This window comes from Physeter macrocephalus, chromosome 14 (genome assembly GCF_002837175.3).
Source record: "Physeter macrocephalus isolate SW-GA chromosome 14, ASM283717v5, whole genome shotgun sequence".
Taxonomy (NCBI): domain Eukaryota; kingdom Metazoa; phylum Chordata; class Mammalia; order Artiodactyla; family Physeteridae; genus Physeter; species Physeter macrocephalus.
This window is the reverse complement of record NC_041227.1, coordinates 126,332,442-126,349,805: the sequence shown is the minus strand read 5'-3', so window position 1 is coordinate 126,349,805 and position 17,364 is coordinate 126,332,442. Positions and strand designations below refer to the sequence as shown.

The 17,364-nt window shown below is 50.2% G+C and overlaps 2 protein-coding genes across 6 annotated transcripts; both read right to left on the bottom strand.

Annotated features, from left to right (window-relative positions):
• Window positions 1-13: 13 nt before the first annotated feature.
• Window positions 14-4,232, bottom strand: CDK3 (cyclin dependent kinase 3). 4 transcript variants are annotated; one of them, XM_055090878.1, is made up of 8 exons: window positions 4,155-4,232; window positions 3,388-3,518; window positions 2,953-3,030; window positions 2,753-2,873; window positions 2,470-2,640; window positions 2,286-2,387; window positions 1,813-2,016; window positions 14-727 (listed from the first exon to the last, which is right to left on the bottom strand). In XM_055090878.1, exons 2-8 carry the CDS (start codon window positions 3,501-3,503, stop codon window positions 602-604), a joined length of 918 nt encoding a protein of 305 aa, XP_054946853.1. In that variant the 5' UTR covers window positions 3,504-3,518; window positions 4,155-4,232; the 3' UTR covers window positions 14-601. The 4 variants fall into 4 exon arrangements, with proteins under 4 accessions (XP_054946853.1, XP_054946854.1, XP_028355864.1 ...); XM_055090879.1 differs by lacking the exon at window positions 4,155-4,232 and adding an exon at window positions 3,730-3,835; XM_028500063.2 differs by lacking the exon at window positions 4,155-4,232 and having other exon boundaries at window positions 1,813-2,054; window positions 2,183-2,387; window positions 3,388-3,707.
• Window positions 4,233-4,242: 10 nt separating this feature from the next.
• Window positions 4,243-17,102, bottom strand: TEN1 (TEN1 subunit of CST complex). 2 transcript variants are annotated; one of them, XM_055090880.1, is made up of 4 exons: window positions 16,655-16,882; window positions 14,897-14,993; window positions 10,955-11,112; window positions 4,243-4,635 (listed from the first exon to the last, which is right to left on the bottom strand). In XM_055090880.1, exons 2-4 carry the CDS (start codon window positions 14,986-14,988, stop codon window positions 4,514-4,516), a joined length of 372 nt encoding a protein of 123 aa, XP_054946855.1. In that variant the 5' UTR covers window positions 14,989-14,993; window positions 16,655-16,882; the 3' UTR covers window positions 4,243-4,513. The 2 variants fall into 2 exon arrangements, with proteins under 2 accessions (XP_054946855.1, XP_028355865.1); XM_028500064.2 differs by lacking the exon at window positions 16,655-16,882 and adding an exon at window positions 17,010-17,102 and having other exon boundaries at window positions 4,244-4,635.
• Between the last annotated feature and the right edge of the window lie 262 nt (window positions 17,103-17,364).

Genomic DNA, 17,364 nt, shown 5'->3' with positions numbered 1-17,364 from the left:
AACGCTGGAAGACTCAGGAATGCGTCAGTTTTATTTTCTGTTCTTAAAGCCAGAAGCAAACAAACGTTAAGCATATCCTAGGTGACGAGACAACTACTTAGAACACCCAGCCTGCCCCAGGATCAGGAAAATGTCCTCTCTCCCTCACCCCGCTTCCTGTTTAACTTGGGACTCTTAACTGGAACTCAACTCTTCCCCAAAACATTTTAAATCCAGAGGACCAGCCGGGAGAAACCCTTTCCCCCGGGGTCTGGCTCTGCAACTGAGGGCCAGGCAGCTGAAGGGCACTAGGGGGGCCTTGCTGGCGGCCCGGGCAGGCTTCCTCCTCTCCTCGGCACCTGCCTTTCTGGTGCCAGGGGACCCAGCCTCTAACGGACCCCCTCGGGCACGGGGCTTCTGCGCCCCCATCTTGAAACGGCACCGGCAAACCCAACAAACAACACAGGAACTCGCTAACCTGCTGGCAGGACAAACCCAAACTCAGCCCTGTGACGGCTGATGCCAAATTGCTCTCTCCCCAGATGTGTCCTCTTTCTTGGGAAGTGAGTGGGGAGGCCAGGGGGGCAGCAGCTGGAGAGAGGCTTTGAGGCCTCACACCTTCTCAGCGGCAGAAACCCTCCAGCACACACTGGCGCGGGGCCGGGGAGGTCTCGGTGGACGAGAAGTACGGATGCACAAGGGCGGCCTTGGCTGAGATGCGCCGGCTGGGGTCATACTGCAGGAGTTGCTGCGGAGGAAGGAGGAGGAGGAGGAGAGACACGGCCCGGGTGTGGCCAGGGCCCCAAGCCCCAAAGCAGAGCTGCCTTCAAACCCAGAACGGCACAGAGCCAGTACCTCCCAGCTTGAGAACCAGTTCTGGACACTCCCGGAATCTGGGGACAAAGACTTCATTCTAGTCCAGCCCTGCTAAGTCACCCCCTGTCTCCTTCACGTTACTGAGGCTGAGTCAGTCTCCTCACTTCGTTAGGGAGCTTTCCAGGCTCCAACCTAGTTCTAGGTGAGACAGACTTTTCTCTAGGTATCAGGATGAGGGAACCAAACCTGTCCAGGGAGCATGCCTGAGGGTGGGGCAGAAACACAAAAATCCCTGAACCTGGCCAGGCTGTGGAAGGACCCCCCCTGCCTTAGAGTAGCCAGGATGGAGGGCTAGGAGGCTCCGTGGGAAGTCCACTCCATCCTCCTGGCCCTGCCTTCCTCTGACCCGACACCAGACTAAAGAGAGAAACGTGCTCTGAGTCTTTGTGGGCAAGAATGGATAGCTGTGCCTGAGGCCCTCTGGGCAGCCTGGCCTGGGCCAGCCCAAGGGGTCAAGAGGGTACAACCGGAGGGGTGAGTGAGGACTGGGGCAGGGGCCGAGGCAGCGGGGAGCAGCCTGCTCTGAACATCCTCGTGTGAAGAGTAACCGCTGTGCAAGGCACCGCGGGGGTACCGAGGCAGTGGGCGGTGTGGTCCCTGCCTGGGAAAGCTTACAGCTTAGATGAGGTAATAATGTCCACGAGAAAAAATTACCAAACCACAAGGCAACTAAGAAAAAGGGCACATACCACAGCATAAAAACAAAGCTAACTAGGAGAGAGAAGTTTTAAAAGGGATGATGAACATTGGCCCTGTCATGGGAGAGGCTTCCAGGTGGAGCAATCAGTACACACGGGGACAAGCCAACTCTGTAGGGGTCAGAAAAGAGACGAGCTGGGACTGAGAAGGAACCAGGGTTGCATAAGAGGCCGGGTGACAAAGGGGACACTTCTAGCAAGGGCAGCAGCTGGCGCGAGGAGGTCTTTCTTAGCTTCCCTGCCGCCCACCTGTACCTACCATGAGCAGGTCCTTGCCCTCTGGCTCCAGGTGGGGCACGATCTCCTCCAGCCCCTTCCTGGTCCACTTGGGGAAACTGCCCTTATAGTCAGGCAGCTGGGTGACTCCTGGCCACATGGCTTCACTGGGTGTCCCCAGGATCCGAAAGATACGGAAGAGTTGGTCAATCTCAGAGTCGCCAGGAAACAGGGCTCTGCGGGTCACCTGGAACGGGGAAGGGGAGAAGGTGTGGGGTCTACTCCCTTGTCATGCAGAATCCAGTACCAGAAAAGAAGCCAGACCAGGGAGGCACCTCCAAGATATCTTTCCCAGGGCTGTGCTAAAAAATCCTGGCCTTTTCTGGAAAAAGACCTTAGCCAGTCCCAAACACCCCTTAATCCACTTCTAATAGGAGAATCAGAGCCCCTTCTACCCCCCACCCCAGAGGACCCTGCCTGTGGCCTCCCTGTGGCCAGGTTTGGCCCTCTCTCTACCATCTCTGCAAAGATGCAACCAATGCTCCAGACATCCACAGCTGTCGAGTAGAACTTGCTTCCCAAGAGGATCTCGGGGGCACGATACCAGAGTGTCACCACCTGTCGGGACAAGAAAACGGCATCATTCAGGGTGGCTGGGTGCACGGGTGACATCCCTTCTCTCCCCTCTGTCCTGCGGTACCTCGTGGGTGTAGGTGCGCAGGGGCACCCCAAAGGCCCGAGCCAGTCCAAAGTCAGCCAGCTTGATGGCCCCCAAGTCACTGATGAGCAGATTCTGGGGCTTCAGGTCTCGGTGGATGACCCGATGCGAGTGGCAGAAGTTCACCCCCTGCAGCAGCTGGAAGAGGAAGCTCTGGAACAGCAAGCGTGAGAAGGAGCTGGCTGAGCGGAGGCGGGGCCGGCTGAGCGGAGGCGGGGCCGGCTGAGCGGGCGTTCGCCGGTTGCCCCCGTCCCTCCCCCGGTACCTTGACTAAATGCAGGGGGAGCTCGGAGGCTGGAGTGGAGTCCATGTACTTCTTCAGGTCCTGGCTGAGGAACTCAAACACCAGGTAAAGCTTCTTCTCGCTGTGCACCACGTCCAGCAGCCTGGCCGCGCGACACCAGTCAGCATGCGGCTCTCAGCCGGGCTGGGAGAGGCCCACTTCCCCGCTCCTTCCCGCCTCACCTGACGATGTTGGGATGCTTAAGCTCTTTGAGCAGGGAGATCTCCCTGATGGCGGTGCTTGGGACCCCCTCGGTCTCCCTGGAGAAGAGAGTGGTACAGCAGTGGAGGCAGGAGCTGAGCAGGCCCTTCTGCCGGGGGGGGGGGGGCGGGGGGCGGCCGGGGGGTGTCACCTGTGTTCCTTATTCCCTAAGGATGCCCAAACCCCTCCCCAGCGCTGGGGCTCTGTGCTCGTCGGCACACACCCGTCACCCCCAGCGGCCGGGGGCAAAGCCTGGTCGGGGTGAGGACGCGTGAGGGCTGCACCTCTGTGGCCCCCGTGTAACTGGGGAGCACTCGGAAAAGGAGTGGAACACAAAACCCTGTGATGAGGGACGGATGGGTGGGCCGTGGGTCACCCCTGGACCAGGGGGTCTCAGAGGCCGTCCCAGCACTCACAAATCCAGCCTGATCTTCTTGAGGGCCACAAGCTGCCCAGTCTCCTTGTTCCTGGCCTTGTACACCACCCCATAGGTGCCCTCTCCGATCTTCTCCACCTTCTGGAACACATCCATGCCCGCAGAGCCGCCCTGGAAATAGAAGGCGCCCGGGGCGTTCGCCCCCATGCCCAGCACCCCCGCTGCCCCTCCAGTCTCCACAGCACAGCCTGCCCCACCCCCCGCCCCGGCTCCTGAGGCCTCTGGCCCCAGGGCTCACCGAGCTCTGCCTGCCAGGCCACCCAGGCCCAGGCCCGGCTCCCACCGCTCACCAAAGCCCCAGCCCCAGCCCATCCCCGGGAACCTGGTGTGGCGCAGAGCTGCCCCTCGCCCAGCGCAGGTCAGGCAGGAAGCCCCAGGCCCCAGGAAGCAGCTGCCCTGAGCCGGGCTACGGAGCGCAGGAGGGCCCAAACTTCTCCCGCCCAGCCCCCGCCCCTGCCCAGCCAGGCCTGGACCCCGGGGGCAGAAGGCTGCCCGGAGGGGCCGCCCAGGGGGGCCGGGGTCAACTCAGGGCAGAGGTCAGGGGTCAGGAAGGGCTTCTGAAGCCACAGTCCTGCCCTACGCCGCATGGCCAGGGCGAGCGAGGTGCTGGGCCTGGCTTGTTTGGGGAGGCTCGGCCTCCTGTGAGGGCAGAACCTTGGCAGGAGCAGCCCCCACTGCGTCCCGGGCCCCCCACCAGGTCCTGAGCACCCCCAGCGCCCTCCCCTCAGGCCCCCACCCAGAATTCACCAGAAACCCTGCGCTCCCGCAGCCTCACTGCCGGGCCGGCTGCCTGCTCCGAAGCTCCCCCTGCTGGCCCCTGCCGGCGCTGCACCACGTGCATGCACTGCTCCGTCACACCACATGGCTTTATTCACGAGGACCTTCTGCAACCCTCCAGGACCGACACGGGACCGAGCCCCCAGGGCCCCAGAGCCCGGCCTCTGATATCTAGGCTCCCATTTCTGGGGCAATCCCGATGAACAACCCCTCCCCTCTTCTCTCCAGGAAGCTCCTGCATCTTGTCGGCAGCAGCTCCAGCGCGGGGGCGGGGGGAGTGGGGGTGGGGTGGGGAGGGGGCGGTTTGCCAGGAGCTGCCGCTTTGCTCTCTACTGGCTGCTGTCCCTCTCTCGCTGGTACAGCCTCTGCTCCCGGATGGCTTGTTCTAACAAGGGGAGATTCATTCCTTCCACACAAGTCAGCACCCGGGCCTTCACCACGCAGCCTCCATCTGAAAGACACAGACACCAAGGCACAGGCAGTGTCAGCAACACACCCTGCAGATGCATTCCAGCCGTTTCCCCTCGACTTGTTCTCGGTCCTGGGTTTTGACATAAGAGTCTGACAGGGCACAGGTGAGAAGGATGGTTTACAGGATGCTGACCATTTGTCTACTTGGACCTCAGAACTGCGGGCCCGCCATGCACTACAGGCACATGGCTGAAACTCGGGGGGTAGCCTGAAAATTCCACTCCGGCCCAGAGAGATGTAGCCTCTACTTCCCTCTTTTGTCATCTTAACTCCTACCAGCTTCTCTGTAGCTCCCAAGTGCCCAGAGTTGAGGGGGGGGTCTCAATCAGCACCCTAGTTCTCCATTTGTACCAAGGGAAGGGCCCCTTGGCTTCGTAGGGCTCACTGGCATTGGAAATTGGGGCAAAGAGAACCCCATATTTAATCAATCCAAGGGGAGAGTCTGGCCTTAAAGGGGCAAGTCATCCCACCCTGGACAAGGGGCTGGGGGCGCTTCTAGCAGATGCTGTGGTGAGCTGATGGAGAGGTTTGTCAATGTTCAGGTGACACCAAATAGGAAGGACATCTGGGGTTTGCCCTAATAGGTTGTTTTTGGTTGTTGTTTTTTTTTTTTTGCACTATGTTCTCTCTGCTCTCTGGGCACGTCAATGAATACATTCAATGTTCCAGAACATTATGCCATCCTCTTTTGATGCCGTTTTGAGATAGAGGCTCTCTCTGGTTAAAGTCTATGCCTAACTTTTCCTCTAGTCTAGGCCACTTTATTGATTTAACAGAGCCCGGGGGCAGAATTCAGAGAGTTGGACTGTGTCAATTCCAGGCTTCAACGCAGGAAGAGGAACTCATGTGAAACATGAGGTGGCCTGTGTGTCGTCAGCTTCTGTTGGCCCCAGCGCTGGACTGCAGGGGCTGCATGGCCTAGAGTGGGGTGGGGGGGGCATGGGACAGTATGTGGATCTGTGCATGGGTGTAGACTGTTGATTCTTATCACTCAGGCCTCTTCAGGGATAGCTGGCTCATCTATACTGATCAATCAAACAGGATATTTGCCTAAACTTCATTTGGCACTGAAAGGCCTAGACCTTTTCTTGTGACACATGTGGCCCTAAATAGTTGTCACAGAGCAGCTGCATGTGTTCAGGATGACACAGGAAGAGCAAGGACAAAATCAGAGTGCTCTAATTCACAGTTAAAAATCTCAAAATAGAAGCATAGGTCAAATGTTTCCAAACTTCCTGCATGAAGACTTTCTTAGTATTGGACTTAATTTCACAGAACTTTCCTTACAATAATAATGCCTGTCAGCTCTTTCCTCCCCTCAGCCTGGGGAAACCTTCTCTTCGAGATACAGATAGTGGAACATGTTTCTTCCCGTGAATGAAGAAAAGTTATTAAAAATGGAAGTGAACTTTAGAAGTATGATTATCACAGGGACAAATCTGGCAATTCTGTTAGTCCACCTGCAAAAGGTCTGTGTAAATGGAATAAAAGAACAGCATTTGAAGAGTGCTGCAGGGGAGGAGAAAGGAGTTTATGAAGCCAGAGAAATAGTAATTTAGGGGAATCTCTTCTTGCAAAGAAAAAGAACCTGCGGCAAAGCAGGAGGGCTGAGGGAGTTCCCTGGCGGCCCAGTGGTTAGGACTCTGCGCTTTCACTGCCGGGGGTGCGGGTTCAGTCCAGAATGCAGTGGTTCGAGGTGTGAGTCTGAGATGAGGGGTGATATGGAGGACAGATCTTTTAGGAAGTTTGACTGTGGAGGGAGGAGGGTCACAGCTAAGTAGGGATAGAGCTGAACTTGACATTATTGTTGCTATTATTTTAATACAGAAGAGGCTTGAGCGCTTTATATGCTGGGAGGGAAGAACCAGTGGTAACAGGTTAAGGATTCAGCTGAGAAAGCAAAGCCCCTGCAGGAAGGCAGGCATGCATCACAGCACAGGGGCTGCACCATAGGCAGGAGGGACCCTCCTCTCTCCCAGACTGGAGGAAAGGAGCTACTGATGGGTGTGGATGCATATAATTTTAGGAGAGGCTGCAGCTGTGGCCTCAATTTTACCTGGGATGTAGGAGGTGAGGTAATTTGCGGGAAGGGACGGGGAGGTGATGACGAAGGGGGTCCTGCGTGAATGCCTGAAATAGCTGTTGCGGGTCAGGGGGAGGGGGGACCAGCCAGGACATGTGGAAGGAATTCTAGGCAGCGGGAAGGGCCCGGAAGAGATAAGAGACCTTGTGCTAGGAATCCCTGGAGCTTTGTGAACTTTCTCCATCAACAGTTGGGTGGGGATTGGGGTTTAATCAGGGAGGAATGATGGAAGACGAGGGGTTGGAACTTCTGCCAGGAAAGTGGTTGAAATGATAGCGAGGTCAAGCTGGAGAGGAGAGAAGGTGGTCCCGATGGGTGATGGACGAGGCAGAAAGATACTGAGGGTGGAACCTAGTTTCAGGCGGCAGAGGCGGGCGGGTCCAGGTAAGTCAGGCAGCAGTGGGGCGGAGGTGGCAGAACTGGTGCTACAAAGGAGGAGCTGGTAGAATTTCCGCCCCACCTCTGGGTTCTGTGATGGGGCCTGGGAGGCTCCACGTGGGAGGGCGGGAGGGCAACTGCTGCCTGGGGGGAAAAGCCAGGTTTCAGGCAAGTGCCAGAGAAGGGGGCTTGAAGGTTCGAGAGGACACAAGGAAGGCCTGTGAGGGCAGGAAGCGTCAGGTTAATGGAAACCAGAACAGGTAGGATTTATGGCGAGAGCTCTGGGGCGGCTTCTTGCTACAGGCGAGTAACCTGCAGCCTGGTGTTCCACGTGGGCCTCTGGAGCAGAGCAGGGCCGAGGCTGTGTCCTCACACCTTAATCCCTGGGCTGGAAGCCCTCGGCCCTGCGGGGTGTCCCAGCCAGCTGGTGTTGGCACATGGCTGGCATTTCTTCTCTTTCGTGTGCAAATATTTCAGAAAGGTGCCTTGGCGGGGGGGGGGGGGGGGGGCCTGTATCCATCCTCCTGGTGTTCCACGTGGGCCTCTGGAGCAGAGCAGGGCCGAGGCTGTGTCCTCACACCTTAATCCCTGGGCTGGAAGCCCTCGGCCCTGCGGGGTGTCCCAGCCAGCTGGTGTTGGCACATGGCTGGCATTTCTTCTCTTTCGTGTGCAAACATTTCAGAAAGGTGCCGGGGGGGGGGGGGGGGGGCCTCTATCCATCCTCAGAACTGCCAACCTTGCCACGGGACAGGATCCGTGTGTGGTTGACCTTTGTGTCCCCACAGGACTTCAGACCTGGCCCGGGGCCAGACAGGCTACCGCAGGTTGGAGGTCAGCGACCACTGCCAAGCTCAGCCCACACCCTGCCTTCCCTCCTCACCGTCTTTCTTTCCTTGTGTCAGTCTCGAATGACGAGCATGTATTCTCAGAAATTAGAAACTGAGGGGAAAATTTTTGTTTAAGAAAAAAAAAAACCCCTACACATTGTGATGAAAATAATGATAAGTGGTAAACTGGCCAGAGCCTAGAAAGAATCCTGCTGGGTCTGAGGCTTGACTGTTGAGGTTCCATTTTTTTTGTTTTTTGGCAAGAACACATCAGAGCAGTACTGTCTGTGCTCTCCTGGTGCATCACACCAGAGGCACACGATCGATCAGTCCGATTTTTGTAATGTTTGATCACCTGAGCTACAGTGTTCCCGGCAAGCTTCCACCTAATGATTTGAGCAGCCAGTGGTAATGATCGTTGCCTGGATTTATTATTTCCTCGGGGCTTTTAACATGGTGACATTAGAATTTAATTGTTTCTTCTGCGTTTATTCACTGTGATTCTTCTCTAAAGAACGTTCCCTCCTCCAACCATTTGGTTTCCCTGAAATACAATCCGTTCAGAAAAAGGTAGGATAAACTCAAGAGAAGGAAGAACAGGTTTAATGCAACCAGGAGGAAGCAGTTAGCTAATCCCAGACCCAAGTTTTCCAATAAATGGCATTAAAAAAAGGAAAAAAGGAAGACAGAACTGTTATAGAGACTTGGGATATGTAACCCAAAGGCAATGCATGGACTTTGTTTGCCTCCTGCTTTTAAACTAACTTTCTGTAAAAAGCCATTTTGGGGCCGAGGAGGGGAATGAACACAGACAAGGTATGTACTAGAATATATTAAGGGACAGCTATTCATTTTGTTGGGCGTGATCGTGATGTTAGAGATAGACATTGAGGTATTTATGGGTAAATGAAGTGATGTCAGATTTGCTCTAAAATACACCAGCAAAATAAGTAAGTAGGGCTTCCCTGGTGGCGCAGTGGTTGAGAGTCCGCCTGCCGATGCAGGGGACGAGGGTTCGTGCCCCGGTCCGGGAGGATCCCACATGCCGTGGGGCGGCTAGGCCCGTGAGCCATGGCCGCTGAGCCTGTGCGTCCGGAGCCTGTGCTCCGCGATGGGAGAGGCCACACCAGTGAGAGGCCCGTGTACCGCAAAAAAAATAATAATAAATAAATAAGTAAGTAAATGTGGGCGATGATGACACAACAGTGGAATGTGGATCACTGCTGAATCTGGGTGACGGGTACATGGAGGCTTATTCTACTTTTGTGCTTGTTTGATTTGAAAACATTAAATTTAAGAAGTTATATGGGTTGAATTTGTACTTTAAAGATTTTTCCATTTTTCTTGCCACAAATAATTCTAAATGTCTTCTCCAGGTCCTGCCCTGGTCCTGGCCTGATGTCCCACCTTAGTATCAACCCCTCTCTGTATCTGCAATCAGACCTTTGAGTTACAGATACTGGGCAGTTGGCTCCTGAGAGCTCCCAGGACTCCCTGTAGGGGCCAGGAGTGTGGGGGGGAGTCTCAGGTGATGTGGGCTGCAGTCAAAGTGGAAATGATTTATTCAAGGCCCTTTGTACCCATTTCCACCCCTCCTCCTGATACTTCTCTCAAATCAATTATGAAGCCAGGGACTCTGAGCTCAAAGGCTTAAGCCTGAATAAAGATTAACTTTTGTTAAATCAAACGTAATTAAAGTAAGCCCCACTTACTTTTTTTCTAGTGCATTTCATCCAGAGTTAAAAACCACTGCAACTTTTAGAAAGTAAGTTGGGAGTGTAAATCAAGAAACATAAATGTTCATATCCTTTAATGTAGCAATTCCACGTTTAGGAAACTACCCTAAAGAAATAATCAGAAAATGGACAAAGACTGGTACTCTGATCTTGGACAAAGACTGATAATAGTTAAAGGCTATTAACTACAGCATTTTTAATATATATCTAGATAGATTGTTTAAACTGTTTTTTCCCTCTGGCTATAAAGCAATACATTTTCATTGTCAAATGCTAATAAAAGTATAAGGAATCCCACAGCCCCACCACCCAGAAATAATTTCTGTTAACGTTTTGGTAAATAATATTTCAAACTTTTATGTGTATAAAAAATGTCTATTTAACAAAAATGAGATCATATGATACATACTGTTTTGTAAACTGCTTTTTCTTAGTAAAATACTACGAACATCTTTTCATGTCAACTGATATAAATTTACAACACCATTTTTGATGGCTGTATTCTTCTGGCCGAATATCTCATAGTTTCTTTAACCAATTAATGTACAGTATACTTAGCAAAAAATGGAAACAATACAAATGTTTTTGTATTGCTTGTGTGAATTAGTGTACACCTCTAATCTAGAAAATATTATATAGCCATTAAATACTATATCTAGAAAAAATTTTCAAGACATGGGGGAATGCTTATGATATAATGTTAAATTAAAATAACCAGATACAACATGTTTTAGTTACATAAAGCATGTGAAGGAAAATGGCACAGGGACAGCCAGAGAGGAAGGCAAAGAATACAAGTACCTAGGTTTTAAAGGGCAAGCTTCAACCCTTGATGCCATAGAGATTCTCCCAGGTTGCTTCTGTTCCTTCCCTTGCGTTTTATTTCTCTTACCCTGACTTCCTGGCCTGTTACTCCAGCCCTATCCTCTCTGAGCCTTAGTTTTCTCATCTATGCAATAGCCATAAGATGACTCATTAAGGGCTGGTGAGCAGATTCAAAAAGATTTAAGCAAACCTCCTAGTACCAGGCCTGGCATGTTGTAGGCCTTCAGAAATTAATGATTTCTCTCCCCTCTTTCTCGCTCCCTACGGCAGGTCCACCTCAAGCCCAATCACGTCTCTTTCCTATGAGTCCCTATAACTCGTGGGCTGATTTGGAAGGAATGTTAACCCCAATGAGGGACCCCTGCTGGGTCAGAAGCCAAGCCCAGGCACCCAAAAGACTGCCCTACTCAGGACCCAGAGTGAAAAAGGGTGTGTGAAGCCAAGGCTTACCCTTCTGGTGCTCCAGCTCCCCAAGGACCATGTAGAGGGAGCCCACCTGGGCTTGGAACGGTTCCACCAACTTGGTACAGACAAGGACCGGGTGCTGGTCAGATCTGTGCTGAGCCATCAGGGTCACTCGGGACTTCGTCATGTCGTAGCTGTACAACCTGGAGGTCAGGTAAGTGTGATCATTTCCATCCATAGACAGAATCAACCCAAAGTTCAAAAGGTTCTGGGAGGCCAGTACATCCATGGGAAAATGTTCAGCCTCACTCAGATCAGAGAAATTAAAGTGGCAGCAACAGAAAAGGTTAATTAGGTCTACATAACTGAGGTATAAATTACATGCATTAAAGGGACCTGTTCATTGACTGTTGACAAAAGTATACACCGTGTAACGAGCACCCCAATCAAGCTTTGGTACATTTCCATCACCCCCAAAAGTCCCCTTGTGCCCCTCTGAGCTCAGTCTCCCCAACTCCCACCCCAGGCAACCACTGATCTGCTCTTGGTCTCCACAGATGAGTTTTCCTACTCAAGCACCTCATGTAAATGGAATCCTAACAGCATGAATTCTTCTGTGTCTAGCCTCTTTCACTCAGCATAATGGTTTGGAGACCCATTTATGCTGTTAGGTAAATCAGTAGTTTGTTCCTTTTTATTGCTTGGTAGCACTCAGTTGAATGAATCAATAAATTATTATTATCCTCACCAGCTGATTTGGTTTGCTTATGGACTTGTGCTGACATATGTTTTCATCTCTCGTGGGGAAATACCCAAGTGGGATTTCTGGGTCATATGGTCAATCTGTCTGTTTAAAGGAAACTGCCAAATTGTTTTCCAAAGTGGTTGTGCCACTTTACTTTCCCCCCAGCAACATATGAGGGTTCTAGTCATTCCAAATCCTTGTCAGCACAGTATACGGTCAGTCTTTTTAATTTTAGCCACTCTAGTGGGCATAAAATACCGTACCATTGTGGTTTTAATTTGCATTTCCCTAATGACACGATGTTGAACAAATTTTCATGTGTTTATCTGCCCTCTGTATAGCTTCCTTGGCAGTGTCTTGTTTAAATCTTTTACCCATTTAAAAATTAAGTTCTTTGTCTTCTTATTGGGTTATATGAGTTCTTTGTTTATTCTAGGTACAAATCATTTGTTGAATATAGATAAGATACACACACATGTTCACTTATTTTCTACCAGTTCGTGGCTTGCCTTTTAATCTTCTTAATGGTAGCTTTTTTTTTTTTTTTTTTTGTGGTATGCGGGCCTCCCCCTGTCGTGGCCTCTCCCGTTGCGGAGCACAGGCTCCGGACGCGCAGGCTCAGCGGCCATGGCTCACGGGCCCAATGGTAGCTTTTGATGAGAAGCTTTTAATTTTGTTGAAGTCCAATTTATTCATTATTTTTCTTTTATGGTTTTTGTTTTGTTTTGTTTTGAATATTTATTTATTTATTTATTTGGCTGCGCTGGGTCTTAGCTGCAGCCTGCAGGATCTAGTTCCCTGACCAGGGGTTGAACCTGGGTCCCCTGCATTGGGAGCTCAGAGTCTTACCCACTGAACCACCAGGGAAGTCCCTATGGTTTTTGTTCTCTGAGTCTAAGAAATCTTTGCCTATCTCAAGGTGTATGTGAAGGTTTTCTCCTGTTTTCTTCTAAAGATTTTATAGTTTTAGCTTGTTCATTTATGATCCAGTTAGCATGATTTTTTTTTTTTTTGGTATGCTGTGGGGTAGGGATCAAGGTGTTTTTTTACCCCCATAAAAATATCCAGTAGTTCCAGCACCATTTGTTGAAATGACTATACTTTCCTCACTCAATTAAATTGATGTCTTTGTTGAAAATCAATTGCTTTTGGTTAAATAAATAGATGTGGTTAAATAAATTATGGTATGTCTATGCAATGAAATAAAACGGATCTATTTAAAGTGATGATATAGATTTACATATTTGGCATGGAACTAGGTCTACCATACACAGTTAAGTATGGTAAATATAGTAATATAATAGAACCTCATCCAGCTTAAAATATTTATACATGTATGTATATATATGTCTCCAAGATGGTCCCCAATGATTCTTATCTCCTGGCATCCACATCCCTGTGTAGTCCCTACCACCCTGACTAGCACTGACCTGTGTAACCAATAAAACATTGCAGAGATGACCTAGAGTGATTTCTGAGGTTAGGTCATTGACATTGTAGCTTTCTCTTTGCCCTCTCTGTTGAGTCACTCCTGGGGAAAGCCAGATGCCATGTTATCAAGACTCTCAAGGAGCCATATAGAAAAATCCATATTGAGGAAGTGAGCCTTCTTGACAACAGGCAGCACAAAATTGCCAAACATGTGAATGAGTGATCGTAGAATCAGATCCTCCAGGTCCACGCCAGCCTTCAGATGCTGGCAGCCCTGGCTAACATCTCGACTGCAATCTTCAAAGTCAATCTGAGACAGAACCACCCAGCTAAGCCACTCCCACATTCCTGACACTCAGTAAGTATGAAAAAATAAGCATTTATTGTTATTTTAAGCCACTTAATTTTGGGGTGATTTGTTACACAGCAATATGTGACTAACACAGTATATATGTATGTACGCATATTGTGTATATACACACCCATCCACATATACACACAAACACACATGAAAAAGCACGTAATCACCAAAAGGTTAGCGGTGGGTGGTTGTCCAGACAGTGGAATTACAGGTGATTTTTACTTGCTTTCTTTACACCCTTACGGATTGTCTACATTTTTTACAATGAATATGCATTAATTTTTTAGCATTTAAAAATTATTAGGGACTTCTCTGGTGGTGCAATGTTAAGAATCCGCCTGCCAATGCAAGGGACACCGGGGTTCGATCCCCGGTCCAGGAAGATCCCACATGCCGCGGAGCAACTAAGCCCCTGCACCACAACTACTGAGCCTGTACTCTAGAGCCCGCGAGCCACAACTACTGAAGCCCGCGCGCCTAGAGCCCGTGCTCCGCAACAAGAGAAGCCACCGCAATGAGAAGCCCGCACACTGCAACGAAGAGTAGCCCCCGCCCGCCGCAACTAGAGAAAGCCCACACGCAGCAACGAAGACGCAATAAATAAATAAAAATAAATAAATAAATTTATTTTAAAAAAACAAAAATAGGGCTTCCCTGGTGGCGCAGTGGTTGAGAGTCTGCCTGCCGATGCAGGGGACACGGGTTCGAGCCCCGGTCCGGGAGGATCCCACGTGCCGCGGAGCGGCTGGGCCCGTGAGCCATGGCCGCTGCGCCTGCGCGTCCGGAGCCTGCGCTCCGCAACGGGAGAGGCCACAACGGTGAGAGGCCCGTGTACCGCAAAAATAAAAATAAAAATAAATAAAATAAAATTTAAAAAAATAATAATTAGATAAAATTATGACTATTTTAATCTTTAAAATAATTTTGAAAATATATGATAGTTAATAAATAACTTAAAATGTAAAAAAAAGTGATTTTTTAGTAATTAAAAATACGTACTTTAGGGGACTTCCCTGGTGGTGCAATGGTTGGGAGTCTGCCTGCCGGTGCAGGGGACACGGGTTCCAGCCCTGGTCCGGGAGGATCCCACATGCTGCAGAGTGGCTGGGCCCGTGCGCCACGGTTGCTGATCCTGGGCGCCCATGGGCCACAGCTGCTGAGCCTACTTGCCACAGCTGCTGGGGCCCGCGTGCCTGGAGCCCGTGCTCCGAACAGGAGAGGCCGCCGCAGTGAGGGGCCAGCGCACCGTAGCAAGGAGTGGCCCTGGCTCGATGCGGCTGGGGGGAGCCCACGTGCAGCGGTGAGGACCCAACGCAGCCAAAAATAAATAAATAAATTTATAAAATATATATATACTTTAAAAATAATTTTTAAAATATTATAATTTTTTTAAAAGACTATTTTAATTTTTTTTAAACATCCCCCCACCATGTGAAAAAACCATTCTCACCTGCCGAACGTTCTCAGTGTGTCCCCATCAGGAACTTGGCCGGCACTGACCTCCCAGGGGAAGTAATAGATCCCAGGTTTGGGCAGCATCATTGCTCCTGTAACCAAATAGTTGAGATGGATTTTTGAAGATTCCTGACAAACCAAGCCAACCACAAGATGGAGATTAACAGACACGAGACCAGCAACAACTGAAAAGGTAGTTCCGGGGGGTGGTGTTTTAAAATTTAAAAAGATTTTTTGATAGGTTTATGCATTCACGTATTTTTTTTAAAAAATATATACAAAAGATCTATGTGGAAAGTGTATTATTCCCACTCTAATTCCCATGCAGCCCATTCCCTCCCCAAGCCCCTAAACCTGGGATCGGTAAAAAGGCAGATAGTAATATATGACCTCTGTCACAACTACCAAACTCTGCCATTACAGTATGAAAACTCTCAAAGACAATAAATAACGAATGAGTGTACCTTATTTCCTTCAAACTTTATTTACAAAAACATGTCATGAGTTGTCTTGGCCTATGCTGATGTTTGCCAACCCCTGCCCTGAGGGGACCATTTCCATAAATTTTTATTTATCTTTTCATTATGCAAATAAGGACAAATATGAGTATATATTTATTTCTCTTCTATACTATAGTATACATACTGTTCTTGATTTTTTTCACTTAATATATTTTGACATTTTCATAGTTGTATATAAAGGGAGTCTTCACATTTTTTAAATAAACTTTTTATTTTAGAATGGTTTTCATTCATTTTTTAAAAAAACCTGTAAAGATGGTACAGAGAATAGTTGTAAAAGCACACGTTGAAAAAAGCTAGTATAAGAGGATTTGTAATGAAAAGCGGAAGTTCCCCATCCTCAGAGGCAGCCACTTTAACCATAATAAATTGTTTCTAGTTTTGTTTCCTAAAGAACATCGAAGTAAAATACTTCCAAGCTATTTCTTGATTTGCTCATTTTAGTTACCTTTTGACCTCATGCCATGGTAACGAAGGTGTGGCATGCTACCCGTCTCCTTTATCTCTCATTTACCTTTGTAACTTTAAACAACATACTAATCCCGTTTTTAAAAACTATACACTTTTAATAGTGTTAATAGTTTTTAAAAAACTTGTTTGTAAAACTGACGCATCAATTTTTAATAACAGTACTGAGAATAGGGTAAGGTGAGTGAGGCATTCCCCTCAGACACAGTAAAGGGAGTACCAAAAAACTAATCAAGATTAGTAGGTTTATTTATTTATTTATTTATTTATTTTTGGCTGCGTTGGGTTTTCGTTGCTGCACGCGGACTTTCTCTAGTTGCGGCGGGCGGGGGCTCCTCTTCGTTGCGGTGCGTGGGCTTCTCATTGCGGTGGCTTCTCTTGTTGTGGAGCACGGACGTTGCGGCGGGCGGGGGCTACTCTTCGTTGCGGTGCGTGGGCTTCTCATTGCGGTGGCTTCTCTTGTTGTGGAGCACGGACTCCAGGCGCGTGGGCTTCAGTAGTTGTGGCATGTGGGCTCAGCAAATCAAGAAATAGCTTGGAAGTATTTTACTTCGATGTTCTTTAGGAAACAAAACTAGAAACACAATTTATTATGGTTAAAGTGGCTGCCTCTGAGGATGGGGAACTTCCGCTTTTCATTACAAATCCTCTTATACTAGTTTTTTTCAACGTGTGCTTTTACTACTTTGATGACGATAATTGTGAAAACAAAAAAGTCTCCTTTCCAAGACCTCTAAGCACACTGCCAGTTCCGTCTCACTCACCCCATAAACGGGGGGGGCGCCCCCAATTCCACACTCAGCTCCCCGCGGCCCACGCCCCTGGCAGCAAAGATGCCGTTATCTTAACAAACGATGGTTGGAGCCTCTCCCCGGTGCGACCCTTGTTCCCGTCCTTTTTTTCTCCAATCTTGGAAGGTTTTGGGAATCCCTACGACCTCCCCAGCAACTCCGAAAAGCACGTGAGTTTCCCGCCCCAAGCCTTGAGTCTCCTCCCACCTCTCATTCCCGCGGATGCCTTAGCGCGCGGACCCGGAAGCGGCGGGGCGGCCGCGTCCCGAGACGCAGGCGCAGTCCTCCTCAGCCTCGTTGTCCCGCCCCTTCCCAACCACTCGCGAACCTTTCTGGTCCTCCTGGCCTTGGATTGCCTCTTTCCGCCCAGCGTGACCACGTGACGAGGGAGGGGCGGGTTGCGGAGAGTGCTTCGCTTTCCTCCCAGGGCAATTTCTTGACCTTCTTCCGGGGTCTCCTTGCTGGGGGCCGCTCAGAGAGGCTCCCCTGGCCGAGAGCAGGGGACCCGCCCGCCCCGGCGCCGCCTCCGCCTCGGCCGCGGTCGGTCACGCGCGGAGGGGCCGCGGTGAAGGAGAAAGGGCGGGCCGGGGCGGGCCGAGGCGAACGGAGGCGGGGACTCGCGGTGTCCTGGGGAGGCTCTTAGGGCTGGGCCCGCGCTGGAGGTGCCCGTCGTCGCTGCTGCC

Excerpts from the sequence above, each read along its gene's own strand:
- CDK3 (XM_028500063.2), bottom strand. The coding sequence starts at position 3,554 with ATGGGGGCGAACGCCCCGGGCGCCTTCTATTTCCAGGGCGGCTCTGCG. Across the intron at positions 3,031-3,387 it reads AAGAAGATCAGGCTGGATTT|GGAGACCGAGGGGGTCCCAA; the intron begins GTGAGTGCTGGG and ends TCTCTTCTCCAG. Across the intron at positions 2,874-2,952 it reads AAGCATCCCAACATCGTCAG|GCTGCTGGACGTGGTGCACA; the intron begins GTGAGGCGGGAA and ends TCGCGCGGCCAG.
- TEN1 (XM_028500064.2), bottom strand. The coding sequence starts at position 14,988 with ATGATGCTGCCCAAACCTGGGATCTATTACTTCCCCTGGGAGGTCAGT. Across the intron at positions 11,113-14,896 it reads ACACTGAGAACGTTCGGCAG|GTTGTACAGCTACGACATGA; the intron begins GTGAGAATGGTT and ends CCTGACCTCCAG. Across the intron at positions 4,636-10,954 it reads GGAGCTGGAGCACCAGAAGG|ATGGAGGCTGCGTGGTGAAG; the intron begins GTAAGCCTTGGC and ends TGTGTCTTTCAG.